This window comes from Lagenorhynchus albirostris, chromosome 14 (genome assembly GCF_949774975.1).
Source record: "Lagenorhynchus albirostris chromosome 14, mLagAlb1.1, whole genome shotgun sequence".
Lineage (NCBI taxonomy): Eukaryota > Metazoa > Chordata > Mammalia > Artiodactyla > Delphinidae > Lagenorhynchus > Lagenorhynchus albirostris.
In genome coordinates this window covers 78811577-78831000 of record NC_083108.1, presented here as the reverse complement: position 1 = coordinate 78831000, position 19424 = coordinate 78811577, and the positions used below count along the sequence as shown (strand labels likewise).

Below are 19424 nucleotides of genomic sequence, written 5' to 3'. Positions count from 1 at the left end.
GCATTGTTGTAGCTAAATTCTTTGTGAGCTTCATAAAGCTTCCTGGCTTTGTGCTGATACTTTTCATTCTGTGGGTCTTTTCAGTCTGCCCGTGCTCTGCTGTTACTGCCTCACGAGTCTACTTTCCCTTCTGGGACCTTACATCAGCTTCCCTCTGTTCATTCCCAAAGTCTTTTCCCCCAGTTGCACACATGGGTGTATTAGTTAAGGTATAGCCTAAGGTCATGTAGCAGAGAGACCCCCAGCAGGGTGGGGCAACCCTGTCATATGTGATGATTCCCTCCTGTGGCTTCCTGTGCTTTAGAATGTTGTCCTTTTTGACATGCTTGAAGTTGGGCCATTTCATGTCTGTGTTGCACGTGGGTGGGAGGAGAAAAGAGCAGAAAGGCAGAGCAAGCAAATTCCTTCTGCGCAGGATGATGTGGAAGTGGGACACATCGCTTCCTCTCACATCTTGTTGACCAGACCTTCGTCGCATGTGTACACGTGTGTACTGTCTCACTGCATGGCCTGTATCCAGCTAACATTCTTATTACTGTGGGAGAAGGGAAGAATGGATTTGGGGGATAAGTTAGAGTCTGGCACAGAGGTTAAAACAGCTACTTTCATAGGTAACAGATGGGGTTAGATGCCAGGCCCCCAGCTCAACCTCTGGTGGTCTTCCTCATTACCTTTGTACTGACACATCTAAAACCGTTTCTAACACAACTGTGGTTCTATTTCCTGTCTTGCTTTCAACCACAGTCATGCAATTTCATGGACACTTCCCTTCCTATGTAGGAGTCATTTGGAGGTGGACTTTTTCTAGGCAATGACCCCATGGCCTGTGTGATCACCAGTCTCTGCTGTCGTTGAGGGTGGGAGAGAGTTAACAAATATAACTTCGTTGTTTTTTGTTTTAGTGAAATACAGCAGCTTATGATCATTGTGACAGCGAGACGTGCTGTTTTGATCTCTTGGGTAAGATGATGCAGTTTTCAGGCATGTCTCAAAACTCACCAGTGTTGGTTGCTTCACAAGCTAGCTGCCCATCAGAAGGAAGCTGTTACTTAGAATATAGGTTCTTGTTTTATTCCTGTACCTTGCTTGGTCTCTCTGGAGTCATTGGCCTTTCCGGCTTCAATTTTCTCATGGGTGAAATGAAATATTAACATGTCTTATTGACTCCAATTCAGTTGCTGAGTGTGTTATTGCCTCAGGAGGTTCTTTGAATTATCAGTGCCTTTGAAGTAGTTTTTTTTTTTTTTTTTTTTTTTTTTTTGCGGTACGCGGGCCTCTCACTGTTGTGGCCTCTCCCGTTGCGGAGCACAGGCTCCGGACGCGCAGGCTCAGCGGCCATGGCTCACGGGCCCAGCTGCTCCGCGGCATGTGGGATCTTCCCGGACCGGGGCACAGACCCGTGTCCCCTCCATCGGCAGGCGGACTCTCTGAAGTAGGTTTGTTTTGTGTTGGTCTTTTGAGGCATATTTCAAGTGAGTGCATTTATTTATTTATTTGTTTAAAATATTTATTTATTTTGGCTGTGCCGGTCTTAGGTGCGGCATGCGCATTCTTTGTTGTGACGTGTGGGCTTCTTAGTTGCGGCATGCAGACTCTTAGTTGCGGCATGCATTCAGGATCTATTTCCCTGACCAGGGATCGAACCTGGGCCCGCTGCATTGGGAGCACGGAGTCTTACCCACGGGACCACCAGGAAGGCCCCCTCCAGTGAGGGCATTTAGAGTCCCACCGTTTTCGGGGCTACAGTTTTCCTACGGTGTCCCGGTTTGCCTGGCCCACCTTCAGAGTTGCTGATCCAGTGGGGGTGGAGGTGGGGCCCAGGAATTTGCATTTCTGACCAGTTCCCAGGTGATGCTGCTGTTGCTGGTCTGGAGACCCCACTTGGAGAACCATTGTCCTGTAGCCGTAGCTAGTTTCTGGTTACTGCTTCTTGCTTCTGTTTCTTCAGTAATAGTGTACACACCCGAGACCCCTTTCCTTGCCTTCTCAGGCCAACGAATGGTACCTACTCCCCTGCTGTTACTAGTCCCGGGGTGCCTCAGCATCCCGTGTTCATTTCCTTTAACCTCACCCACACCTTTACAAATAGGCTTTTCCTCAGTTAACGTCCTCAGTTACCTAGTTTGAGTGTGCGATTTCTTGCCAAGACTCTGGATGATTTGATGCTCGATGAGGATTTTTTTGAACAGAAGGATGACTCAGGCTGGGATTCGTATTTTCTGAAATAATGGGCCTTCACTCTTTTTCTCTTGGTCACCTTGCCCTTCAAAAAATAATTTAGGGTTTGTGCCAGGGGCCACTCTGCTTGGAGTATCCATTCCCTCCTCCCCCGTGCCAAAGATCACGAACACTGGCAGGTAATGATGCCAATAGCATCCTTCCATTTTCATGGCACTTTCAGTCATGCTGATTGTAGTGCAGGCATTTCAAGGACACGTTTCTAAGATGTGGCCAGCACGGTATGCCTCTGATGACACCAGTATGCAAATTGGGATAGAACGCTAAAGAGCTATTACATATCTACCCCGATACGCACACACATACATGCAAGCATGCGTGTGTATGTGCATGCGTGCGCACACACAACAAATACACACATTTATCCTTTGTTCCAGACACAACACAACTGGTGGGAATTGCCATCCCAGCACCCGGAGTATAGATGCAGACACCAGCAGAGAAGCTGCTGCTTCTTCCAAAACGAACACATGTAAGATTTGCCCTTTAATTAGCATCTGCAGCTGCTGCCATCAGAAGGGTCTGTCTCTGTTGGCCGGACCGTCTTTGCTTTAAAAGAGCAAGTCCATTATAGCTCCAAGCCAGGCTGGTCTGTCAGCTGCTGTGCTTCTCTGCCATCTGCAGGGTTGTCACATTGTTCAGGGCTGTTTCACTGTAGGGCTGTTTTCCGTCTTCTCATCTCCCTGGTCTCTGATTACCATGCCTTGGTGATCACTCTTGGGGTGGCCTGCAGGGACATCTCCCGTCCTTGCAAGGATGCAGGATCGTAGCTTCAGTGCTCATGGACTGGTTATGTTCCAGCCCTTTGTTGCCAGTGATCTTGTCTTGATACGCGGAAAGGCTCCAGGAAGTCAGTGGAAAAATGTAAGCAGCAGAAGTGAGGGGTGTATTAAAGCCAGGCTTCAAACCGGGGCGCCTCTGCTGTAGAAGCATGTCATTTAGTTGCAGTAAGGACCCGTGATGCCTCCGCAGCCTCATCAGCATCGGGTCTCAATAAAATGCTGGGTGGAGGCCTCCCTGGCGGTCCAGTGGTTAGGATGTTAGGACTCCGAGCTTCCACTGCAGGGGGCACGGGTTTCATCCCTGGTCGGGGAACTAAAATCCTGCATGCCATGCAGAGTGGGCCCAAAAAACCCAAAAATAAACAAAAAAAAGAAACTAATAAATGAAAACATTAAAAAAAATAAGTTCTGGGTTGGCTGCATCAGCATCACCCCAGTAGCTCCTTAAAAATGCAGATTCCTGGACCCCACCCCTGGAGCTTGTCCATGAAGTCTGGGGTTGGTCCTGGACTCCACGTTTTTAGCAAGCTCCCTGAGTGGTTGAGACGAGGAAGAGACATACTTTACCCTTTCATACTGCTGAATTCTTTTTCATTCTACTAGAATTACAGTTCCACGAAGGCAGGGATTTTTGTCTGTTTTAGTCCCTGCTGTTTTCCTGATATCTGGAATAGTGCCTGGCACATAATAGGCACTCACATATTTATGTGGATGAATGTGTTTTATCCATTTAAAAAAAGTGCTTCCCCAGGTGATTCTGGTGTACACGCAGGTTTGAGAAGCTCTGCCCTAGAGGACTTGCCAGTTTTCTTGGGTTAGGAGCCACATTTCTGGGGGGAACCTTGCCTCCCTGGGCATCTCTGAATAGTAAAAAAATCAGGCATGGAGTCATTTTGGGGGGCAAATCCAAATGCTGTGAATGGACTGTCTGGCACAGCCTGGGTGGTGGCTTTGGTCTAATTTGTTCGTCAGTTCTGCTGACCCCGGTCTTTGGTTTACAGCGTGTCATCTGGTATGAAGACTTGAGAACTCTTGCTTTGTGACTTGATGATGCTTTGGGAGCCTCTTTTTTTTTTTTTTAAATGAAGTCTAGTTGATTTGCAATGTCGTGCTAATTTCTGCTGTACAGCAGTGATTCAGTTATACATATATATATATATTCTTTTTTTCATATTCTTTTCCATTACGATTTATCATAAGATATTGAATGTAGTTCCCTGTGCCATACAGTAGGACCTTGTTGTTTATCCATTCTATATTTAAAAGCTTACATCTGCTCACCCCAACCTCCCACTCCATCCTTCCCCCAACCCGCTCGGCAACTACCAGTCTGTACTCTATGTTTGTGATTCTGTTTCTGTTGCATAGATAGGTTTATTTGTGTCACATTTTAGATTCCACGTATAAGTGATATCATGTGGTATTTGTCTTTTTCTGACTTACTTCACTTGGTATGATAATCTGTAGTTGCATCCATGTTGCTGCAAATGGCATTATTTCGTTCTTTTTTTATGGCTGAGTAGGATTCCATTGTATTTATATACCACACCTTCTTTGTTCATTTATCTGTTGACAGACATTTAGCTTGTTTCCATATCTTGGCTGTTGTGAATAGTGTTGCTATGAACATGGGGTGCGTGTATCTTTTTGAATTAGAGTTTTGTCCAGGTATATGCCAAGGAGTGGGATTGCTGGATCATATGGCAGCTCTATTTTCAGTTTTCTGAGGAGCCTTCCTACTGTTTTCCATAGTGGCTGCACCAACTTACATTCCCACCAGCAGTGTAGAAGGATTCCCTTTTCTGGAGGCTCTTGATTTGGTACCGTTTTTGAAAGTGCAAAAGTGTTTTCTGAAAGTGTCCAAGTCCTGGTTCTTGATTATTTCTTTAGCCTCAACAGCAAGATCGATGAAACTTGGCTTGACCACACACAAGCTATCTTCCCTTGGGCTCCATTCATCCCAGGATGAGTGACTGTACCCCGGTAAGATAGTTTGGGAATGGGGTAACATCTTGGGGCAGCCAAATTTACCCAGTAAATGCCCAAACTAAATTCTCCTAATGGTGTACGGTTGGAATTTGCAGTATGGTAATCTAGAATCTTGTTGGTGGGTCAAGTCTGATTAGGTTCTTTGATAAGGAGGTTTGTCGTTTAGTACATCTTTCTTGACCTCATGTTGCAGAGCATGCTGCCTAGCAGCTGTTGTCATTTTTCTTGCTTATTGACGAGCGCTTTTGAAGAAATGGAAAATTGTTTGACCAGTCAAAATTGTTTGACTAATCTAGTTTGGGTGGGGATTTTCAGCTTAGGAATTTGGATCTTCTGAATAGGAGCAGAGAATATGTATCTTTTTGCCTTTCGAAGAGATGGCTTTGATTTTCCGAACTATTTTTCACGAGTCATTACAAATAGAATCTTCAGGAGTCACCGCTAAGTGTTAAATAGTGGTCCATTCGTGAGCTCTTAAAAGTGGCCAGCAGTTGCTACATGCTTGACTTTCTCAGCCTTAAACTCGCGAGCCGTTCTATTTTTTTCACATCTTTAATAGAGCCCGATTAGAAAATTTATAACTGCAACGTGTCGTCATAAATATTCATTGTTCTTATTATATTTTAAGACATTTTGGTTCTAAAAGCATGAGTACTTCTGTTATTATGTGTGAATTTTCTTTGTGTGTGTGGATATTTAAGACCTTTTTAATGACAATATATATTTAAAACAGACGTAAAAAATTAGCATTCACCCGTGTACCCAGGGCCTGTGGAGAACCAGGCTGGGACACGTGGGTGAGCTACAGGCAGCCAGGTGCCTCCTGCTGGCTCTTTGAGGACCGGCACGAGCAGCTTACGTCTGCCAAGACTTTGGGGAAAATAAAGTCTGCATGTCAGCTGCCGCCCCTTCTCAGTGCTGCTGTTCTTGTTAGTTCATAAATCAGTTTTTTTTTCCAGCAGTTGCAGTGCAAATGGAACCTTAGATCAAATTGTCCAGTATCTGCTTGAGTATCTGCTACGTGTAAGATGCCAGGTGACGAGGGGCTCTTGGGGAAGGCATGCAAGTCACTGGCCCCTCCCAGGGTCCCCGGTGTGGGGTTGACCTGGTGCTAGGCAGAGTCTTTACTGGACCAGCCTGGGGCCTCTGGGGACGTGTGCAGATGCTCCATATCTTACTTGACTAGAACTTTCTTCTAATTCTGGACTGAAAGCAAACAGAAGTTTGGAGGAGGATGAAGAGAATTCACATCCCAGAGTTGGCTTCTGGAATGCAGTGGTTTGTGAGATTTAGTGTTTTTTTTTTTTTTAAAGACTTTTATTTGAATCTTGCCTCTTTCCAGAAAGGGTTTGAGACAGCTTAAAATAAAAGACATTTAAAGTGTGGCTATGAGCCACACTTTAAAATGGGAAATCAGAGCAAAGGACAGGAGGGGTTGACGCGGATGCAGACACGGTCAAAATGGGTCCCCATCTTCTCCCAGCCAGAGCAGAGAGGATGGTGCCGTGAATTCAGGGAAAGGAAAGGACTCGAACAGCAGTGGAGGATCTCGTGGCCGCCAGGCACAGCATTGCGAGGGACTCAGTCTTATCCCCATTTTACAGAGGACAAAACTGAGAGGCAGAGAGGTGAAGTCACCGGGCTGAGGTTTGAAGCCTCTTGGGCAGATGAGCCTCCAAGCCTCGTGTCGACTCAGGAATGTCACCCCCGGTTATCATCAGACGGAGGAAGGATTTCAGTTTCTTGGGGTGGAAGACTTTCTTTTGCTAATCAAACATTTTCCCTGAGGCTGTACTTTATATTCTTCCAGGTTTTTTCCCTTAAGTATATACTAACAAATGTAATATATGTTTTTTTAATCACAAAAAAGTTTTACTGTATCCTCTTTAGGGCATCACTATATATCATCATAGATGGCTTTCCATGGCAGAATGAATAGATCGAGTCCATTCATTTTTAGTATCTGCCTCTTGTCCCATAGTTTAGATAAATCATATTTTAGCAGTCTCTTAGTAATGGCTGTTTGGGTGATTTCCAGGGTTTCTTTTTCCCATGTTACAAACAGTGCTTCATTGAATCTCTTTATCTGTCTATCTCCAAACTATTGTAAGTTCCTGTAAAATAAATCATCGGAAGCAGAATTACTGGTTCAGAGGGTATATGTTCACACTTAAAATTTTTAACAGAGATGGTCAGGTTGCCTTCCACACTGTTTAAGGAAGAGATTGTATCATGTTTATTGCCCATCTCCTGTATTCTGCTGGGTGCTGAGGGAAATGCAGAAAGGATGCAAGAGGATTTCTTGCCCTCCAGGAATTTCTGTCTATGCTATGTACCTAATCCCAGGGAATGTCTGGGGTGTCTCCTTGGGTGGGTGGGTGAGTGGATAGATTTAATTCAACTTTTCAAGCTTGCCTTGCAAACATTGCACATGGCGTTTAGGATTCATCTTTCATTGTATTGATTCTCTTGGGTAACGGGTGTAACTTCCTTAGGGCAGGGACCTTGTCCTACATGACTTACAGTATGCCTCATGCATCTTCATTGCTTTGTGGAGACATTGTAATTATAACATGTCAGGTAGTATTCGAGGATCCAATTGAGAACATTCCCCCTTTTTTGGCTGTATGAAGAATTAATAACTTTGGCATTCTATACAGGTCATGGAATATCAGCCTGGAGGGGATTTGCTGTCACTTTTGAACAGATATGAGGACCAATTAGATGAAAATATGATTCAGTTTTACCTAGCTGAACTCATTTTGGCTGTTCACAGCGTTCATCAGATGGGATATGTACATCGGTAAGTGAGGCTCTCTGGTAGTTGACTGGGGATTTGTCTGTATCACCTAAGAGTTCCTAAAATAGAGTGAATGATTTCAGCATGAAAATAATGCTTCATCCAATTTTTAGCCCATCTTCACCATAATTTACTGAAAGCAAATTTTCCAAAATGGCAGATGTTTCAGCTTACCCATTCAACAGGGAAATAGATCTAAAATTGTGACATTCTCACGTTTGCTCGTAGGATCTGTCAATGCACCTAATAAGACCGGGAACTCTTGCATGGGTTCTCTGGGTGCTGTGGTAGAAAACTGAATTTGATTTGTGCAAGGAGGCAGCATGCCCCGGAGGAACAGAAGTGTGTGTAGTTGTACTTCTGACCTTGCCCGTTAGTAACTGACAAAGGTGTGCCCCCGCATCCTCCGTTGAAAAGTGTTTCTTTACATCTTCACTCAGCTCGTGTTTTACGAGCATCTGAGAATGTTGTGGGAATGGAATGATGGTTAGACCAGGAACCGCAAAATCCTGAATAGCGTCTCAGTTTTTCCATTGACTAGCCACATGGCCTTGGGCACATCCCCTAGGTTTTTGTGGCCTTAGCTCTCCTGAGGTAAAATGTGTGTCTCGAGGAGAAATAATGCATCTAATAACATTTATTTTGTTCCCTTTCCTTCTCTGCCTCCCTTCTCCTTCCTCCCTCTCTTTCTCCCCTCCTTCCCTTCTATTCTTTCTCTCTCATTCTTTTACTTAAATTTGTTTTGCAAAATGCTTATTATGTATGTCCATCAGTAGGGAGGTCTGTATGGCAAAACCACAGGCACTAAGATTCTTGGCTGAAGGAAGATCCTAGGTTAGCAGTTGCTTGATGATTGTCATGGAGAAGATAACACTAATTTGTGGCCTTGGTTTTCTTACAGAGACATCAAGCCCGAGAACATCCTCATTGACCGAATGGGACACATCAAGCTGGTGGATTTTGGATCAGCTGCTAAAATGAACTCAAATAAGATGGTAACAAAATAGAATAAGATAACTTAATAGAGCTTAGACTACAAAGTGTTCTGAGGTCCTCATAGATTTGGAAAACGTGGGATAAAGTTGAGTGACATTCTGGAGCCCTCGTCTGTCAGTGTGTGAAATGATTTCTCTGCAGGGTGGGTGGGGATGGGGACACAGCGATTTTCCAGACTTACTTGATCTGGTACCCTTTTATGTAAAATACCTGTTAATACCCTACAAAACATTTTTAGGAACATTCTTATAGTTTGGATTAAAAGATGGGAAAATGCTTATTTTGTTTTTCCCTTCTTTTTCCTTGCTTGTTAATAGATTGTCTTCTGTTACATTTTCTTTTTCACTTTAAATATTTTGGTGAAATGTAACCTTATTTATCTCAAATCCTCTATTTCCTATGCAATGAAATTGAAAGTAATCACCAGAAAATTTGAACCAAGCATTAAGCATTAAGAACCAAGTACTCAAAATGTCGATTCTAAATCCTGGACCTTTGGTAAAAATTAAGCTGTATTCCACATGCTAATAATTATTAAGCTGTATTCCGTGTGCTAATAGGAAGGCAAGAGGGAGCTATTGAGGTCAAGAGTGAGAATACTTTAGGAAAAAGATAAAGTAAAAGAAAATTAGAATTTAGAAACCTAATAAAGTTGGTACATACTAAAATGTAAATTTTCAGGTCAACTATGCAAAAAAATGGTAAGTCTAAGAAAAAATTGACTTAGATTTTAAGACTAACTTCCCAACTGAATCACTTGGTGATCTGGACAAATCCTTAGAAACTTGGGCTTTTATTCTTCCTCTAGAAAATACTGGGTCTAGTTAAAATGCAGAAATGAAGAGGTGAGGGGTGGCTGCGCTTCAGAATGCCTCCTGGGTCTGAGAGTTTAGTCCTTATGAAGGGCAATATATAAAATTTCCTTTTTTTCCCTCAAGTTCCTTGGAGGAAAGGTGGGTATTATTATGTTGATGTGAGGAAAAGGATCCGGGTTTTGTTAACTGTTTGCATTCCAGGGTTTGGCCTCCCTGTTCTGCAGATCTGAGGCCCACTTGACATAACTTCCTTCAGGTTCAGGCTCTTGGAAAAACAGGCTCCTTACCTTGTCTGAGGTCAGGGTTTTTCCGCCTTAGCACTGGTTGTTTTTTATCCCCCCCCTCAGATTATGTGCTTATAATCTATTACACTTGATCATTACGTTAATAATTAGATTAGAGTATCAAAGAATTTTATGTTTTAAAAATTATGTACAATTCAGAAACAGGCATGAGGGCTTCCCTGGTGACGTAGTGGTTAAGAATCCGCCTGCCAGTGCAGGGGACACGGGCTCGAGCCCTGGTCCGGGAAGTTCCCATATGACACGGAGCAACTAAGCCCGTGCGCCACAACTACTGAGCCTGCGCTTTAGAGCCAGCGAGCCACAACTACTGAGCCTGCTCTCTAGAGCCCGTGAGCCACAACTACTGAAGCCCGTGTGCCTAGAGCCCATGCTCCACAACAAGAGAAGCCACTGCAATGAGAAATCCGCACACCACAACCAAGAGTAGCCCCCGCTCGCCACAGCTAGAGAAAGCCCACGCGCAGCAACGAGGACCCAATGCAGACCAAAGAAAAAAAAAAAGAAGAAACAGGCATGAAAAATTAGGTATTCAATTTAGTGGAATGAAGTACAGAAAAAAAGTTAAATCATGCAAAGTTTTATCATCTGGGATTCAAAAACCTATACCTTGCATTAATGACCTTAATAAAATCAGGCATCTAGAAATAAAATGAAGCCTAGATATGTAGTCAGCACCTCTGACATTTTGGTCTAGCGAATTCTTCGTTGGGGGTGGTACTGTCCTGTGTATTGTAGGATGTTTAGCTGCATCCCTGGTCTCTACCCACCGGATGCCAGTGACACCCTCCCCTCCAGTTGTGGCAACCAAAATGTCTCCAGACATTGCCCAGTGTTCCCTGGGGGACAGAATCACCCCTGGTGGAGAACCTCAGCTGTGGACCGAGAAGCATCAGAAGGCTTATCACTTCGAGCTGGCAATGTGTGTTTGCGATAAGAAAACCTACTGAGAAAACTCCGTTATGATCCAGAGTCACTGCTTGGGAAAGAAATGGGAATAAAGAGTAAGGTCCTATCTCTGCATCTGGAATCGCTGTCTTCAGAGCCCTCGGTGGAGAGACAGGACTCCTCTTCATTTTAAATGTCTATTTTTCAGTGCTGCAAACTGCCCTTTCCAATTCTGCGAGCGGTAGCAACACTCCCTTCAGGCGGGGAGCCTCCGGAGGCACTCAGGTTTATTTGCCGCTCGATGGTCAAGGAGATAATGGCCCACAGTCCTACACACTTGAGAATGTTGTAGCTCCTCTCCTCTTAGAGAATAGCCTCCCCAGAACTTTGTGCTCTTAGGGCCAGAATGTGACAAGCAGATGAGAAGGAATTTTTAGCACTGCTTTAAGTGCAAAGGCCCTTTTGTTATAAAAGATCAACAATTTGCAATCTAGATCAAGTATGGATACAGAATTATACTTTTTTTTTTGTATTTTTGATCAGCGATGGTGGGTGAACCGTGTTTCCTTTAAATAGAATGTTTTATAGGTCTAAAGTAGGTTTCAAAAGTTTTTTTTTAGTACTCAAAATATACTATGTAAAATATAGTTTACACTTGCTGAAATTGTTGTATGTTACCTGAAATCCATTCATCCTTTTCCCTACCACCTGCCACGTATGGTCATTGTATTTTGGATATTTGTGAATCTTAGATCTGTTGAGTTTCCCATCTTCCATTGTCTTTATATTTAAGCTTTTTAGCCAGAATGTTGCTTGGGAGTATTTTCATTATGTTCCTCCAGGTGGACCATACTGCCTGGAAGTTTGGGTGTTGAGCAGGGATGTCACCCACTTCACCTTATTAGAATCTCAGAGAATGGCAAACAGCTAACAGTTCCAGTCTGTCTCACTCAGCCCTTGTGAAAACAGTTGTAAGGAGATTATAAATAAAGAGCATTATATAGCATGTTAAGAGATAATCACTACCATTTAGCGGTTGGAAACCCATAGGAGATAGCCCTTTTTGAGATTTATGGAGGAGTGAAAAGATTTTATTACTTTTCCATGAGAGGAACAACATAGCGAGAATATTTTTTCTGGCTGCTTCTGCAGGTGTATGTTTACCCTGGGCAGCTAGAGGAGTAAAGTTAGGTTTGAAACAGTTTTACGTATAAGCATTTTTACAGGAAGGGGATTGGGAGGAGGAAGACTGGTTTTCTTACCTTCTTCTCCATCTGCTTTCTGCTTGTAAAAGAATCTGCTGGGTTAATCCCCTCCTTCCCTCCTTTCTTTTCTTTTCAACCCTCTGTCTCTCGAAAATGTGACAGACTCTTCTGTCTCCTAGTCATTTTATTGTTGTCTCCTCCTGAACTGGTATATTTTCTTCCCTGTCAATACAGGGAAAATTAAAGTTCAGTAAAACTGGGGCCTTGTCAGATGGTTATACTGCAGTCAGGCTGCGCTCCTAGTACACGGTCCCACTTTTAATATCTCACCCAGAGTAGCTGGCTGTGAATTGCCACCAGAGGATAGTGAAAGGATCTTGCAAAATCCTTATCAAGATGTGTCAGATTACATGTTGAACAGGTTTAATGTACTTGGAGGTCAGTAACTAATGGAAACTTAGGAGCCATTAATTTTCATTAAAAGTCTTTGTTAATTGATATTAATTACTGTGGTAGGAGAAGTACAGAAAGCAAGCTAGGGAATTTTTTTTTTTAATTTTGGAAATTTACAAAATTGTTAGACATAAATGTGTATAATCACATACCTGTTATGGGGCAAAAACAGTTGCAGAGTTATCCAACTCTTTGGTAAGTCTAACCATTAGTTTGAAAATGAGGCATTGACAGTTTATACCTTTTGCTGGGTCGTGCTGATAAACATGACCCAGTCAACTTCCTTTCAATTCTTTGGTTGTGAGTAAGTGACCAAGCCCTGGGAGCTGCCATCTCCTAAGGATATTCAGGAGAACTGAATTGTCCCCAAACAATCTAGTGTGATGATAAAATAAAATCTAATACATAGAAATGATGAATATTTGAGGATTGTGTATTAATGGTTTTGCAAAATAGGCATAAAGGGTAAGCATTTAATCAACTATACAGTGGCATTACCAATACCTAGTCAAACCAAGATGTTACAGTTTTCCTTCTCTTGTTTTGATATTTTAAAGATATTGTAAAACAACTATACCCCAATTTAAAAAAAAAAGATATTTATTTCTAGTTGTCAGCATTCAGGATTTTTTTTTTCCCCCAAAAATCTTGTAATTTAATCTCAGTTCTGTGCTGAGCTCATTAACACACACACATTAAAAGACAGAAGTCTTGGCTTAAGCTTCCCAAAATCAAGGCCTCCTCTTGACCAAAGCTACACTCATTTCCTCAAGCTTAAGGTGTCCTGTCTTAGACCAAATATTTTCTCCTCTCTTCTCACTTTAGTCCCTCAGCACAGGCCTGTGGGTTTCTTGGGTGGCGTGACCATCTAACTTTCCCAGGCATGTGTTTGCAGTGGAAGCCCTATTGCTCAAAGTGATGGCTGACTGGTGTCAAGAATAACAGTATCGCACTGCTTTCTGGGTTTAGGGTTTGAAAAAAGCCTGTGATGGGCCTGAGGGAAGGGGTGAAAAGAGAGGGAGTAGGGACAATGATTTTGTTTCCTATAACAATGGGTCTTTGAGGCAGAGGAATAGACCAGATTAAAGTTTCGGGCTGGAAGAGCTTGGGTCTTCGTCACTGGGGAAAGGAGACCTCTTAGCATCTTCTCTAAACATTGACTTTCCTCTCAATCTCCATTCAAATCAAAGCAAAGCAAAGCAAATTGACGTTCTTGATATAAAGCCCAGCCTTAAAGGTATGTGGCCATACCTATAAAATCTCTCAGCTCACTCAGGGGCAATTAACACCCTTTAATGGGGAGAGAGTTCTTTTGTACCATGTAGCTGCTGCTGTGAGAGGAGCCTTTTTAGATGTAGGGTTATTGGACAACTGGTCAACCCAATATGTGACTAACATCAGGCCCTCTCTGTTTTGATGAGGAATAAGGTTAGAGAGGTGATCCTTAGACTTCAAATTTCATGATTCAATAAAACTTCAAGACAATTTTGAAGACCAAAAGTTTGCCAGCTTACTAGGTTGCCTAGGAAGGAGTGGGGGTGAGGGGCAGAAAACATACCCTTTTCATCTGCATCATTTCAAGAAACAAAGTATGTTTAAACACTAAACCAGTCAGAAGGACAAATTCTCAGAAATAAGGACAGTTCTTTAAATGGAATATATTAGCTTTATAAAAAGACCTCGTACATTGTCCTGATATTTCTTTGTCAAGGTCAGGTGCTTCGGTACCATAGGATTGGAGGGCTCTGAGTCTCTGAACAGTGGGGAGGGAACCACAGAAACGGGATTTCGGGGTGAGGAAAATGAACTCATTAACATTTGACCTCTGGTAGAAATTATTTATCATGTCTTGCCCTGCGGGTGGGCCGAATAGGAATGTTGACTCCAAATATTTAAACTTGAGATATAACACATGCTTGCAGTATTGTGTTGCCAGCTAGCTGCCAGTTTTTCAATAATGAGTAGATCTTTTAGATTCATCTTTACATGTTGTTATCGTTTTACTGTTTTCATACGTAAGAGAAGTTCTGTCATATCAGTAAGATGTATCAGGAACGACATCTTCCTTTGTAGGCATATACCCAACTCATTTGTGTAACTAATGTATGTATCATCATCATTTGTGTAACTAATGTATGTATCATCAACAACCCTGGGCCCTTTGCCTTTGGATTATATTATGTGGTTTTTTTTTTTTTTTTTAAGTTAGTGAATCATTTGCTTTTCCTGATGCTGTGCCACTTGACAGAAAGTTCAAGTGCCTGGGAGAATAGTAATCAGTGGCAAATCAGCTTATGTCTGTTGGTAATCCATTTGAGGATAATTGAAAATTTGCTGTGTTCATTTTATTTATGGGTTTCCAGGTGAATGCCAAACTCCCAGTTGGGACCCCAGATTACATGGCCCCTGAAGTGTTGACCGTCATGAATGGGGATGGAAAAGGCGCCTATGGCCTAGACTGTGATTGGTGGTCAGTGGGAGTTATTGCTTATGAGATGGTTTATGGAAGGTCCCCATTCACTGAGGGAACCTCAGCCAGAACCTTCAGTAACATCATGAATTTCCAGGTAAAGAGCCATTATTAGATTTTGAAGTAATATTGAGAAATGTCGTTTAAAATTGTGCGAATGAAAGTTTATAATGTAAACCAGCAGTTCTGGATAATAACAACAACTACTTTATATAGCATTTTACGCCAAAAGTGGTTCTAAATGCTTTATTAATTGTATTATATTGACTCTCAGCTGCCAGTAATTATAAGCTTATGCCATCATTTTATGTACCATTAAAAAAGAAAAACTGCTGCCCATTAATCTAGGATATTTCATTGATTTCAGTGTTGTCAACTGTGAATAAAATGGGAATCTTAAAATTTGTGAAATATAGTTCATTAACTTGGCTAATCCTCAAACAATCCTGTGAGGTAGATGATATTATTATTTTCATTTTACAGATGAGGAAGCCAAAGCACAGAGTGGTTAAGTAACTTGCCCAAAATAGCACAGGCAGTCTGGCTTTGAAATCCATGTTCTTATATGCAATACTGCTTAGTACTGCTGGCTGTCAAACATGGTAGTAAAAGTCAAAGACATGGATTAGAAATACAGTAATAGATACATAAAGTAGAATTAAACCTATTTTCTGATAACTGTATTTGTCACTATAGTAAGCCCATTTCTTAAGGATATGATGAATATCTATGTTTTAGTTTCAACCAAAAGGAAAAAGAATGTATTTCACAGGTTTTTATATATCATCCAGTTTCTTCCTGAGATGCTTAATGCATATTTTTCTATGTACAGTACACTTTTTGTATGCTTAATACATATATACATTATTTGTTATTCCTGAGTCTACTCCTGAGTTAAAGTTTCCCCTGAGATGATGCTTGGGGCTCATTTGTTTCCTTCATTTCCATCCATTCATTCAGTAACGAGTGAATTGCACTAGGCACTGTTAGGTGTTAGGTACCAGGTTTGCAGTTATGGCCAAGAAGGAGAAAGGCCCTCTCGGCCTTCTTTCTCCATCATCACACAAATCAAAATACACCGTGTATGTGCAAAAGCAGAACACGGGGAGCACGCAGGAGGGAGTGAGTGATAGGGTGGGAGAGGGAGGCCGGGAGGTAGGCAGGGAAGAGGGGCTGAGGTTGGGGAGGGCCTTCTGGGCAGAGAGGACAGAGTGATTTGTTCAGACAGCTTTAAATAGCTCATTATTGTTGGTTGGCAAACAGCGAGGTGGGGAGTGTAGCTAGATGAGATGGGAGAGGGTACAGGGATCAAGTTATGAAGGGTATTGAACCCTTGCAAGGGAGCTAGGCCTATTGATATGAATAGGCTGTTTATTTTGGGAACATGCCTTTGGTCCCAAGTTAAGAGGGCATAAAACTTCCTTCTTAAAAAAAAAAAGAAAGAAAGAAACTTGCATATACGAGAATTACTTTTTTAACTTGGAGACATGAGAAGCTGAATTTGCTAAGGGAATAATAATAATTATTTTTTTTTGAAATAGCGGTTTTTGAAGTTTCCAGATGATCCCAAAGTTAGCAGTGAATTACTTGATCTGATCCAAAGTTTGTTGTGTGGCCAGAAAGAGAGACTGAAGTTTGAAGGCCTTTGCTGTCATCCTTTCTTCTCTAAAATCGACTGGAGTGACATTCGAAACTGTAAGTAGAGTCGTGTTCCTTCAATTCCAGTGTTGGGATTAAGAAACGCTTAAGAATGATCTGAAATTACTCTGGCCCACAGAAGCTGGTATAAATTATATAAGTAAGGGTTTTAATTACTTATAGGAGTAGAAAAGGGTAATGATGTAGCTGTCTTTAGTAATAAGTCTTCTTTAACATTGTTGGCACAGAACTGGGTCACTTAATCAAACTCTGTGTTTATGTGGCCTTTGGATTATTACCCCTCAGTACATTAGAGGTACAGATTGATAGAGAGTGAAGGTTGTCACTTGGTTTGACAGAATTTCTTCCCAGAAGAAGAGTGGACCTAACTATTTCGTTCACAAGAATAGGAAAAAGACTCAGATTAGGCAAAGTGCCAGGGTTGCTCTGCTAATGGCCAAGCCTGCCCTAAAGCCATGAATGCCTTGCTGTATTTGTTTGTTTCCCTCTAAAATATTTGTCTTTGCTCACAAGCATGTAAAACCTATAATGCACATGCACAGTGGATTCATTCATACATCGCCTTGTTATCAATTAGTGCAAACTAAATTCATTAAAAACAAAGACCTGATTTGTTATCAACAAATGCAAAATGTTTGGTGTTTTACAAATTGGTGGTTTTTTTTCAACCTTTTTATTCTTGGATGTGTTGTTGATTGAATGTGATCTAATGACCTGACCCAGTGATTAGTGTAGATTAGGGTCTGCAGGAAAGCAGTTGGCCTGGTTGAGTGTTTGATTTTTAGTGATTTCCCTCCTGATAGGGAAATGGAATCCATTTCTAGGTGTCAAAACCAGGCTTCTGGTTGGATCTGTATTGTAATTATAACCTCTTGTACCTTCAGCTGGAATGTATGAGTTGGGTTAACAGGCAGTATTGTCCATTTTGATGGTTTCTCTGACCCCCTGCCAAAATATTTAAGTAGGCTGTATTTCCATAAATTGCTCTTGGCATTTTTTTCGCTTCCGTGAGCGACATCACTGTATTTTTCAAATCTTTAGGCACCAACCCCCAGATCTCCAAGGTTCAGAGCTTTTAACCAGCAATACGTTTTTTGTTTTTTCTGGCTGCGCCGAGTGGCTTGTGGGATATTCGTTATATCCTGACCAGGGATTGAACCTGCACCCTCAGCAGGGAAAGCACCGAGTCCTACAGGACCACAGGACCGTCAGGGAATTCCGAAATTCCCGCAGCAATATGTTTTCAGTGTGGTCTTCCTTTTTTGCTTTTGGAAAGATTTGAAACAGTTTCTTTTTGATGCTGCTCAGATACTTAATCTTTTCTGGCATTACCTTATCTCTGTAATCTTGAATAAGAAAGTTCATTTTTTTATGCCTGCCCTTGCCGATGGTGTCTAATAATGTATCTTCACTCTAGTAAGTCAGTGAACGGTGATTAATTACACAGGTAACTTTATTCTGTATTTTGGTAAACCTTGATGATGTTTTTGGTATCATGTCAGAATTCTCAGATTTCGTTCTAGTCTTTTCCTCTCAGGCTGTTTATTGGTTTTAGGCTTGTTGGGCTTACGAGGGTAAGCACTGTTCTGTAAATTATAATACATAGTGCCCAGGGAGGATATGTGTTGGCGCAGAGCGTGGCCCCTGCTGTCCATCATGAGGCCCATCTTGTGGAAGGTCGTGGTTATCACTGGGATGAGATGACTCTGGGATGGGTCACTGCAGTCTTGGTCATCTTCACACTTGTTGCCTCCACACTTGACTCACCATGTCTCCTGTGGTCCTGCTTAATGTTTCCATATCCTGATAAATATCCACTTAGTTTTTCCTTATCTTTAACACGTGTTTCTCCCCCTCCTACACCCAGTTCATATGAGGGAATTCTCATCCAGCTGAATCCTGATTCTTTTTTTAAACTTATTTTTTAAAATAAAAACTGTGGGCTTCCCTGGTGGCGTGGTGGTTGAGAGTCCGCCTGCCGATGCAGGGGACGCGGGTTCGTGCCCCGGTCCGGGAAGATCCCACATGCCGCGTAGCGGCTGGGCCCGTGAGCCATGGCCGCTGAGCCTGTGCGTCCGGAGCCTGTGCTCCACAACGGGAGAGGCCACAACAGTGTTTTGCGTACAGCAAAAACAAAAAACAAAAAACACAAAAAAATAAAAATTGTATATATTTAAGGTGCGCAACATAGTGATTTGATATACATACGTAATGGTGGAATGATTACTACAGTGAAGCTAATTAACATAGTTTCCTCCCTCCCTCCCTCCTTCTCTCTCTCTCTTTCCCTCGTTCTCTCTCTCTCTCTTTCCCTCCCTCCCTTTCTTTTTTCTTTCTTTTATGAGAGAGCACCTGAAATCTGCTCTCTTAACAAATTTTCAGTATTCACTACAGTATTATTAAGTGTAGTCATAACACTGTACATTAGATCTCTAGGACTTGTTCATCCTACATCACTCCAACTTTGTACTCTTTGACCAGAATCTCCCCATTTCCCCCACCTCCCCACCCCAGTAACCATCTTTCTACTCTGTGCTTCTATGTATTGGACTTTTTTAGATTCCACATATGAGTGAGATCATGTAGTTTTTTTCTTTCCATGCATGTCATATTGCCCTTTGCACCGTGACCTCCAGGTTCATCCATATTGTTGCAAATGGCAGGATTTCCTTCTTTTTTTAAGGCTGAGTAATATTCCATCACACATATGTAAATAATCCATTCGTCCACTGATGGACACTTAGGTTGTTTCCATATCTTGGCTACTGTGAATAATGCTGTCATGAACGTGAGAGCACAGATAGCTCTTTGAAGTACTGATTTCATT

At 42.1% G+C, this 19424-nt stretch overlaps 1 protein-coding gene across 2 annotated transcripts in view; it reads left to right on the top strand.

Moving 5' to 3' along the window:
* CIT (citron rho-interacting serine/threonine kinase) overlaps window positions 1-19424 on the top strand; it is a 168929-nt gene that overhangs the window by 23854 nt on the left and 125651 nt on the right. For both annotated transcript variants that reach the window (XM_060121619.1, XM_060121618.1), the window contains exons 5-8: window positions 7670-7812; window positions 8711-8804; window positions 14832-15035; window positions 16480-16633. In XM_060121619.1, coding sequence (XP_059977602.1) covers window positions 7670-7812; window positions 8711-8804; window positions 14832-15035; window positions 16480-16633 — 595 coding nt within the window. The remainder of the gene's footprint in view (window positions 1-7669; window positions 7813-8710; window positions 8805-14831; window positions 15036-16479; window positions 16634-19424) is intronic.